At 34.9% G+C, this 10,418-nt stretch overlaps 2 protein-coding genes across 16 annotated transcripts in view; one reads left to right on the plus strand and one right to left on the minus strand.

Annotated features, from left to right (window-relative positions):
- Positions 1-434, plus strand: part of REPS1 (RALBP1 associated Eps domain containing 1) — a gene marked incomplete at its 5' end in the record, with an annotated part of 111,356 nt that extends 110,922 nt beyond the window's left edge. For all 4 annotated transcript variants that reach the window (XM_079148046.1, XM_079148047.1, XM_079148038.1 and 1 more), the window contains one exon: positions 159-434. In XM_079148046.1, coding sequence (XP_079004172.1) covers positions 159-227 — 69 coding nt within the window. In that variant the 3' untranslated portion in view covers positions 228-434. The remainder of the gene's footprint in view (positions 1-158) is intronic.
- A 1,284-nt stretch (positions 435-1,718) lies between these two features.
- The window catches only part of ECT2L (epithelial cell transforming 2 like), a 103,482-nt gene continuing 94,782 nt past the window's right edge, over positions 1,719-10,418 (minus strand). For all 12 annotated transcript variants that reach the window (XM_079148029.1, XM_079148026.1, XM_079148030.1 and 9 more), the window contains 2 exons: positions 4,121-4,293; positions 1,719-2,727 (listed from right to left, as the gene is read on the minus strand). In XM_079148029.1, coding sequence (XP_079004155.1) covers positions 2,600-2,727; positions 4,121-4,293 — 301 coding nt within the window. In that variant the 3' untranslated portion in view covers positions 1,719-2,599. The remainder of the gene's footprint in view (positions 2,728-4,120; positions 4,294-10,418) is intronic.

Genomic DNA, 10,418 nt, shown 5'->3' on the forward strand with positions numbered 1-10,418 from the left:
ATCAAACCCAGTGCCTCACCTGTGGTAGGCAAGCACTCTACCACTGGGCCACAACCCCAGCCCACCAGCCCACCAACTGTTTTCTTGAAGCAGAGCTGTTGTTAAATGTGTCTTTGTTTTTATATACTTTAACATAACTTGGTCTTTGTCTTTTTCAGGATGTCCTTGAGGAGAGAATTTCCCTGGAAGTTCAACTGGAACAACTTCGACCATTCTCTCACCTATAAGCCAATTGCCGTTAACTGTGAACATACCCCATTTTTAAGTGGTTTTGGGTTTAAAGCCAATTTGGAGGCCCAAACATTCAGCTCACTGCTTAATTCAACATTAAATTTTATGATTCTGTTTTGCCCTATATGTTCACCATTGTATTTAAGTATCTCTTATTTTTTAATTTCAACAATAAAAGGGTCAGGATGACTTTTTCTGGAGGATACATTGTGTTTGTTGGTATATCCCACCTCTGCTCTTCTATAGCATCAGGAAAACATAATATTGGTCCATCATATTTATATGGCAAAACCACACGCAGATTTGATTGACAGAGTGGGCTTCTCATTTATACTCAAGCACAGACTCAGAAATCTTTGCAAAAGGAAAACAAAAATAAACTGTTGATTTGTCCTCTTTTAGGTTTAATATTTTATGTGAAACATCTATATTCTGTGAAAAAGCTTTAAAATGAGTTTGATATTTAATTTTTACTTTAAAGAATTATATTAGATTAAGACAGTTTTTACCAGAAGCTAAGTTACTGAGAAGAATACTCCTCTCTGCAGTATTCTACTTTCTTCAGTAGCCAGGTGGTACTTCAGGCTTCCTTTACATATCAGTTTGGGGAGTCAGGTTATAGTTTTCCTTGTGAAACTTTGATCCATTTCACCAGAGACTTAGACTCTTCCTGTGTGAGACTTCAGTTCAGCAGCAGTCACAGAAATTTACAAGCTGGCTATGAAGATGAGCCTTTCTTAATTGTCCCTTCAAGGTGAAGGAAAACTGTGAAACCACTCCATAAATACTCTCCGCTCAGAAACATTGCCACATGTTGCATGATTGATGCTCTCAAGCTTTTTTATAAGTTTTACAGAGATTATTTTCAAGTAATATTTTCTAAATTTCCAGGGATATCAATTACTCACAGAAGAAATGGAAATTCCTTAAGATTTCTAGTTTACCTTCCACTATTTTGTCACTTGTTCTTTTTGCCATATAAACAGGTTTTCCTATTAACAGTTTCTGGAGTATATCCTATTTGGGATAATATGCTATCTTGCAATTTATTTTATATCATACATTTGGATCAAATTCGTAAATTTGCATTCTTACTAACAGCAGATATTTAAAGTTATTCTGTCTGTTGAATCATAGATGTTAAACTATAGGACAATATCATAATAGAATCAGAAGTGTGATTTCACACTAACAAAAATCATACAATATTTTAATTGTACATTTTTAATGAGAATTTGCATTTTTAAGAATTAGAATTATTAGTTTCATTGTTTAACCCAGGATCAAAATCCTAAACTTTACCAGTAATTTTTTTTTTAGTTGCAAATGGACACAATATCTTTATTTTATTTATTTGTATGTGGTGCTAAGGATCAAACCCAGTGCCTCATATGTGCTAGGCATGTGCTCTACCACAACCCCAGCCCTGAACCAATAAATGTTATTACTTTGATTATCAAGCAAAAAGGAATCTGGCAATCAAAAGCTTCCAAGATTAATATATATAACTTTTATTTATCTTTAATTAGGCATAAATATTACTACTGCATACATCAGCTAAAATTTCCAAGTGGCCCCAAGTTATACCCTCAACTAAACATGCTACTAAATGCTTTAAAGGCCCAGGAAACTACCATTTTACTGTTTCTTTGCTTTAAACAGAACTGTGTTAATTTATTCATTTTTATTAAGCTAAGTTCCATTATAGGCAAGTTTTGGTAGGTTTCCATTTATTTTTGTTTCGTAACAGTTGCTTATTTTTCAGCACCCTTTTAATTTGACACTGTCAAAAGTATTTTTAAACCTTATTTAGAAGGTCTAAGTTTAGTTTTGCAACAAAGAAACTGAATACAAAAAAATTTAGTGCTTTGTAATGGTATTTTTTTATGTTCACTAGAGAAGTACAGTCATATTAAAGATGTAATTGAAAAGTGTTTAGAAAGTTGTTACTTATATTTCTTATAATATTTTTAATGTTCATGAAAATTTTAAAGATGATTAGCAAACCATCAAATTAAGCTTTCTAGAATGATCAAAAACTGTTTTCATTCTGGTGGTATTTTCATTAGATCATTAAAAAAATAATCTTTGCACAATATGTTCTCTTAGGACTCATTACATCAGTCAAATTAATTTAAATAATGTCCAAGAAAAATAACTACCAAAAGAAGTGGTTCAAAATTTTAGGCTCATTGTTCTTATATGTTACACATAACTTTATTGTAGATGATGAAGTCAACCTAGTTCATCCTCTCATCATTCATGGCAGATAATCATTCTGCTTCTTACTGGATATTCTGGAACAGAACAATATTGCCTGTCTTTGCTAGGGAGCATTGGCACCCCTGACGTTTTCTTAAGTCCATTTTCACTTGTTCATACTGCTTTTGATCGCATTTTGGAGTACTGATAACCATAGGAATTTGTCATCCTCCACCTCCGTAGCACAAATCCATTCACATTTTGGACCTTGAAGAATAAATGCATTCTTGACATCTGTGAAAGCATTAGAGGTACACTAATTACTCATCTTTATGGTCACAAAAATAAAAGGAGAAAATGTTTTAAATTTCAAGGACTGATCAAGTCATCTTTAAGAATTTTTTTGAAACTTAAAGAATTCAAAACAAATACAAGTCTAGTCTAGAATGTAACTTCCTAAAATTACAGAATGATTCAAATATCATTATCTAAAATAATTTTGTCTTTATAATTATTTAATTATTAGCAACTATTTGAAAGACTAAATGATAAATGATGTGGTAATTCCTTAATCTTTGTCACTCTGGAAAAAACTGGAATCAATAAAGATCTTTACTAATAGTTGTTATAATTAGATATGCTGAGAGCTAGTCCTAGATAAGCTTTGGTATGAGTTGCCAGTGCCAACTACTGTACTTAATTCTGTCCCTGCCACTATTAGGTTACATAACAATGTCACAGCACATAGCTGATTATCATGGAAGGAAATGAACTGAAGAAAAGAAACACGTTTCGTACACTTAACTGTGCATTCTGATTATAGGTAGCTAACCCTTTTTACCTTCAGGTGCTTTCTAGGTAGAAATGTTTATTCCCACACTTGGCATTCTTTTTTTTTCCCTAAAGCTCAGATTAGAATGGAACTGAAGCTATTGAGAAATAGTTCTTTTATTCGGGTTAGTTCATTCTCTAAGATCTTGGTTCCTTGCTTTAACATTAGCTCTGCTCTTTATTTATGTGCATTGAAAAATATTGGAATGAGAGATATTACATTTAGATTGGCCTAACAAGTATAGGAAAGAGATGATCCTTTTAAGCTTGAGAAGTACAGTACAGGATGATAACTGAAACTAGCATAATAAGTAGGATTTCTTTTTTGTGACATATTTCTATTGGAATTAATATAGATAAAATGTTCATGTAACTAAGCATCCTTTGCAAATATGTTGATTCCTTTATAGAAGAACGACCATCTTCAGTGTGAATTTAATGAAGAAAAGGTACAACACAAGTTTGTAATAGAATGGAGTAGTAATAGGTGAAAATCTAAAGTAGTGTTTTAAGTGTGTAACATCTTTAGACATTGTAGCATAGTGGTTAAGAACTCTAGTTCTCAACTCCGACTGTCTCAAAAGAATTCAGGATGATATGGGGTCTTGCTTCTCATTGTGATTTTGAAAGCTGTGTTCCTAATATCTAGGGTACTTGCCTGATAATGCCAACATTCCCCTTTTTTTGCTATTTCAGAGAGAGATGAAAGTTTAATGAAATTGTGATGTTTGGGGAATCATTTGCAAACTAGCAAATTGTAACTCCAGTCCTTTTCCTGCTTTTCTATTTTAATAATTGATGAGCTTTATATAACTTCATAAAAGATATTTGTCTCTTAAAGGAAATAAATACATACACTTGGAATCTGGAATATCTTCTATCAGTAACCTGTGAAGGGCCACTGATGCAATGAACTGGTAGGTTGTTTTTGAAGTCCTTTCAAATGGAGTGTGAGATATGCCCCGGCTAGAAACAAGCAGTGCATCATTGAAGAGGAAGAAGCTGAGATCACGAATTTGTTCATAGAGCCTGTGTTCAAATGGAGATGGGAGAGAGTTTTCATATACACAGCATATGTTCTTTGTTAAACAGTTAACCCTCTTTAAATTGATAAAACCTCCTTAAAAGACTTTGACCCCACTCCAGATTTTTCAAGTGGCTCATCAGGTTCACAGTAAAAATTTCCTCCTGATGTGTTTTATTTCCCACTGTCTGTCTCAGGCCAATACTGGAAGCAATCAGGGTATTGGATGGAGTAGTTTAAGCTTGTCCTTTGGACAAGTAGTTCATAATCAGTGTGGGGAAAATGAACATTGAATTTTCCTTTTGAAGACTCATTTTTTTTTTTTAACTTCTGTCAAGTTTAGTGTTTTGTGCCAATGTATTCGGTCAATCTGAGAAATAAGTTTTTGTAACTCTAAGGGAAATGAGCTATAGTAGAGAAAAACATGAGAACTCATGTGGCACAAGGATCTTTTAAGTAGAAAGCAGGGGAAAGATGCATTTGAATACCAGGTAGAAGTAAGTTTTTAATTTTTTTTTTTTTTTTTTTTTTTTTTTTTTTTGGCGGTACTGGGGATCGAACTCAGGGCCTTGTGCTTGCAAGGCAAGCACTCTACCAGCTGAGCTATCTCCCCAGCCCAAGTTTTTAATTTTGATTGGAGAGAAATTGATAAGTAAAAATATACCTCCTCAGTATGGAAGGTAAAATGTAGTTCTTCGTTTTTACTAGGATTACTAACATGGTCAGCTGTAGGCATGTTTGTCAAGGAGCAAAATTTGGTATCCAATTATGCTCTTTGATTTCTCTTCTTGGAGCAGCCAATTATGCTCTTTGATTTCTCTTCTTGGAGCAGGTTGCTGGTAGGCTTCACTGTGCTCTAGTGTGGGTTATCCTGTGTGAGTACACTAGCAGAGCATCAAGTGATCCATTGGAGAGGAGCTCAGGGACCCAAGCCACTTCCCATGGCTCCCAGACCCCCTCCTACTCAGGAATGGCTAAGTGAAGAAAGCTAAATGTTCTAATAGAGAATATTCATTATTTTATAACTGTCAACCAACCCTTAGGAAATTAGTAAAGGGAGTCAATTTGTTTATGCTTATTCAAGGGAAGTCTCTTTTTCTTCACTCACTAATTTTTATATTGTCCATGTAGAGCATACTTTTATAGAAATGTTTAAGTGACACCAGTCTTACTGTTGGTTCTTATTTAATGTACAAGTACTCTTTTTCCCTTCACTTTTTCCATTGTGCTTGGCTCACTCCTCCCTCTACTCAGGTCACCCAACTTTCCAACCCAGTGCATACCCACTTGCTCAGATTTTCACGCATATGTACACACATTTATTTACAGGGAGATTGCCGTGTTGTTTTACAAAAATGCCAAGATTATTCCCCACTTGTTTTGTTGTTGTTGTTGTTTTTCCTGCTTTTCTCAATCAGCAATGGAAATCATTTTGACCTAACTGCTTGACTTTAATTCATTCTTTTTAATAGATAAATAGTACTTCATGGTGTGAAGCTTATCCACAATTGATGGACATTTACCTTGTTTAGAGGCTTTGGTCCTCTTCCTCCAAATAGCTGAACCTAAAGCATAGTACTCCCTGAAATCTATTCTATAGTGCCACTGAGTGGTGTTGCAACAAACTTAATTCCTTACACATAGACAAATTCCTTTCATTTGCTGTTAATATCTATCAGGTAGAGTCCCAAGAGTAGGATGGATTACTCAAATGAGTGCTATGCTTTTATCAAAGAATTCCAGGATCTCCATGAGACTTGCATGAGATTCTGCATTTCTAGTAAGTTCCCTGGTGTTGCTGATTCTACTGACCCTGCAGGCCAGCCAAACTTTGAGAAGTAAGGTACTTAAGTCATTTATTAATTACAGCCACGTATAAGAACTGGGCAAAGGACTGCATGAAGGAGTTAAAATTCCAGGAAGTACTGTAGAGTTCAGCTATTTGTACAGTATTAAGGAAGAATTAAGATTTGTGGGTGTGTAGATAGATAGAAACCCAGTTGTGTTCCAACTCCTTGAGTCAGGTATTCCTTTCAAACATTTCCTCTCTGTCTTTGGTTATCCCACCTACTCAGGAGTTTGAGGCAAGAAGAATCATGTTTCAGGCCAGCCTGGGCAATCCAGCAAAACTCTGTCTCATAATAACATCAAAAAGGGCTGCAGATGAGGCTAAACGGTAGAGCCCTTTTGCATGAGGCCCTGCATTCAATCCCAATACCCCCAACAAAGTTTTATATATATTTAAATATATATATATATGCGCATACAAATTTTTTATCTAGAAAAAGCTTTTTCAAAAACCATTTACTAAATTAAACCCCTCAAGCTCTCCAGTTTTCATCCATAGACAAAAAGTACCAGAAGCTTTTTTTTAAGTTATTGATTACTTTTTAAATGTGCACAAGCAAATAATTTGAATTTTAACATCAACCTAATGGAGCAATTGGAGTGGAATTTATGGGTCCTATGGAATGTTTCACAATGCTGCCTCTGCTTACATTCAGAACCAACTCCAAGGTTAAGGGATTTGGTTTTTTTTCTCTGAATTTTGACAGAATTTCTTTACTTATTTACAAATAATGACTCAGCAAAATGGAACAGAACTATTCTAGTGTAAATTCTTAAACCCATTCTAGAAGTGCTATGTTATTTATGCATTAGCTAGTCCAGAGAAAGGCATAAAGTACCTAACTTCCATAAGTACATAAAACTTTAAAAGAAATTTTTCAGGACAAAAGTTTTAGCAGGAATGAACTATACAGTAGGCCATCAGCTCCACTGTGAGCTGATCTGAGCAAAACAGTTGACAGTTAGCTTCTGTATCTACACTAACTCGGGGATCACAATGGCGTTTGGGTCCCTAGAATAAGAGTTCAGAACCAGAGTCCAGTATGTCCAAGAAGTCTGGGTGTTTCCCTTTCTTCAGTGCATAGTTGCTCTGGCAAATAGCCACACTTAAAGATCAGCAAGCTTAAAGTCACCTTATGAAAATCGGTGTTTCTGAAAAAAATTGTAATGCAAAAAGTTTTATAATACATAATAAGTACATAACATACTATAAAAGCTAAACATAACCTAAAACCATAGTTATGTCCACAGATAGCTTCCAGAATTCATAGCTCTTAATATGACTCTAAGACTTCATCTCTATTCCAGAGTTTTTTGTTTAGAATGCAAACATTTACCCATTCTTTCAGTGTCATAGCTCTTGTTTATTATTTGTTTAGTACATGCCACTATGTTGGTAAATTTATTATGAGGAAGGCTCAGTTCATCTTTGCACCTGTCTCTCTGATCTGTGGAGACAGCAGTGTCTGTGCATTAGAACTAGGTTGTGAATTCCAGCCTTTGACAGTTCTTGACTTCAGGCAACTTACTGAAATTGGATTCCCCAGGATCCTGGCCTACCTGCCTCACAAAGAGATTGTAATGAATTTATCAAGTAGAAAGGTTAAATACATGGTAATCCATAAAGCCTTATAGTCCTGTTAGTCAGCGTTATAAATATAAGCAGAGTATATTTGCTTTAAAAATTTCTGATGGATATCATGGGAATTCTTGGGTTTTATTGACTTTCTAAAAATGACAGACATGGTTGCAGGCTAAAAATTGTGCAATATTTTGGAATATAAGCCTGTTGGCATTTACTTAATTTCAAATATTAATGTGAAGTTACATAAATGCATATTAGCAAATAATATAAATGTAATTACAGAAAAAGTGCCTACTTGAATATAAATGTGTGACATGGAGTGTAAAATAACTTAGTATTATCTTCATCTCCTCAAATGTACTCTCATCTGTTGTCCAAATACTGAAGACAAGTCTAAATTCTAGTAATCAAGACTTCCAGCTTCCAAATGACATGTAAAGAGCTTGTCTTTCCTATCCTCATAACAAAAAAATAAGTGGAAAAACTCAGAATTGACAACTCTTCTCAGATCTACCAGCGAATTGAGGTCACAGAGTAAACCACCACCCCAAAAGCTGGATAGATAGGCAGATACACAGAATATTAAGCCAACTACTGACTGGAGTCAGCATCAATCATTTAAAGGCTCATCGACTAACTGCTAGAGATTGAGTGTAGAGTGAAGAGAGAGAAACTTCAGGGGTTTCCACACTGGTGAGTTATACCTCCAGGAGCCCAACAGGTTCTCACTATGAAGGGAAGAGAAAAATCCCCTCATTCTTCCACAGGACAGATGGAAAGTGGCCATTTTGAAATGTTTCCTGAGTTCTCTTCATCTTAACCGACGCCTGTCCCCAAGGATAACTTTTAACAGAACTTAACCAACTTGGATTTTATCAGAGTCTACCTATTGCAGGAAAAGAGGAGTACCTAATTGCAGCCCCCTCTAGCCTTCATGCCTCATCTTAGAGGTGGAAAAAAAAAAAACTGAGAAGCACTTATGAAGGTCATAGCTCAGGAGCAATAGGCTCATTAAAAGACTGAAAACCGGTCATAGAACTACAGAATGCTTCTGCTCTCACTACCGTATCAGTAGGACCCTCATTTAATACAGCTGACAGAACTGCAAGGCTCAGACCCTATTTTAGTCTTTCAGGAACCCCAGAGATAATAAGGGAGACCAAAACAAGGACACTAGGGAAAATTGCAGCTTCTGACCCCAAACACAGCCTACCTCCTAACCAGATAAACTAAACCTCACACTAAGAAGGCCTATTTAGTTCAGTTACTTCTATAGATAGTTCGTGTCTGGCATTCAACAAAAATTTCAAGGCATCCTAAGAGGCCAAAAACAGATTGAAAAGAGAGCAAGTATCACCCAGACTCAGAGAAAGCAGAGATTTTGAAGTTTTCAGACCAGGAATTTAATTATGCTTAATATATTAAGGAATCTAATAGAAAAAGTGAAAATAACAGAATGAATCAAACATAGTTACCCTATGTAAATGTATGATTACACAAATTGTATGCCCCTACTTCATGTACAACCAGAGAAACAAGTTGTACCCCATTTGTTTACAATAAAAAATGCAGTCTGTAAAAATAAAACTAAATAAAGTTTTAAAAAATTTTTGAAAAAAATAGAAAAAATGGACCACATGGAAGAAGAGATGAGTATGTAAACAGAAACTCTTAAGAGATAATTAAAAAGAAATAGTAAAAGTAAAATCATAAATGAAGAATGCCTTTCTTTGGTGGGCTCATCAGTAGATTGGACATGGCAGAGTTAAGAATTAGTAAACTTGAAGATGCATCAATAGAAAACTTCCCAAATTGAAAAAGAAAAAAGACCAGATTGGGGAAGAAAGGAACAAAATATCCAAGTAATAAGTATGATTTCAAAGCACATATATGTAATGAGAATAGTAGATAAAGATGAGAAAGGAACAAGGAATATTTGGAGTAATAATGACTGAAAAGTTTCCAAAATTATTGACAACAAAACACAAACCCAGAAGCTCAGAGAATACTAAGCAGAATAAATACAAAAAAAAATCTGTATATATAATACTCTCTTAACTTCAGAAAACAAAAAGAGAAAATCTTGAAAGAATCCAAAGAACAACAAAATACCTATTTATAGAGGAACAAGGATAACTATACTTCTCTTTCGAATCATTCCGTCAAGTGAGTGGAGGGACTGGGGTTGTGGCTCAGTGATTGGCCTTGCATGTGTGGTGCACTGGGTTCGATCCTCAGCATGGCATAAATAAATAAAATAAAGGTATTGTGTCCATCTACAACTAGAAAAAAATTTTTTAAAAAGAAGTGAGTGAAGTGAAATAAGTATTGAAAGAAAAATAATCTCCAAACTAGAAATCTGTAACCAGCAAAATTTTCCTTCAAACATGGAGTAGAAAGAATTTCTCAAACCAAAACTGAGGGAATTAATTGACAGTAGACCTGCATTGCAAGAAATGTTAAAAGAAGTTCCGCAGGTAGAAGGAAAATGATAAAGAAACTTGGAATGTGTTCAAGAAGGAACACATGAAGGTCAAATAATAACCCAAACTGGAACAATTCCTAGCATGTGTCCTACCACATCGGTGTGCTTAGAATTGCTGTTTTAGGCTCTAGTTTCTATCATTGTCACTCTCTGCTAGTGGCACTATCCAAAAATAGCACAAAAAAAGAAAACTGCTGTGACAATGAGACACT

This window comes from Sciurus vulgaris (genome assembly GCF_902686455.1).
Source record: "Sciurus vulgaris genome assembly, chromosome: 7".
Lineage (NCBI taxonomy): Eukaryota > Metazoa > Chordata > Mammalia > Rodentia > Sciuridae > Sciurus > Sciurus vulgaris.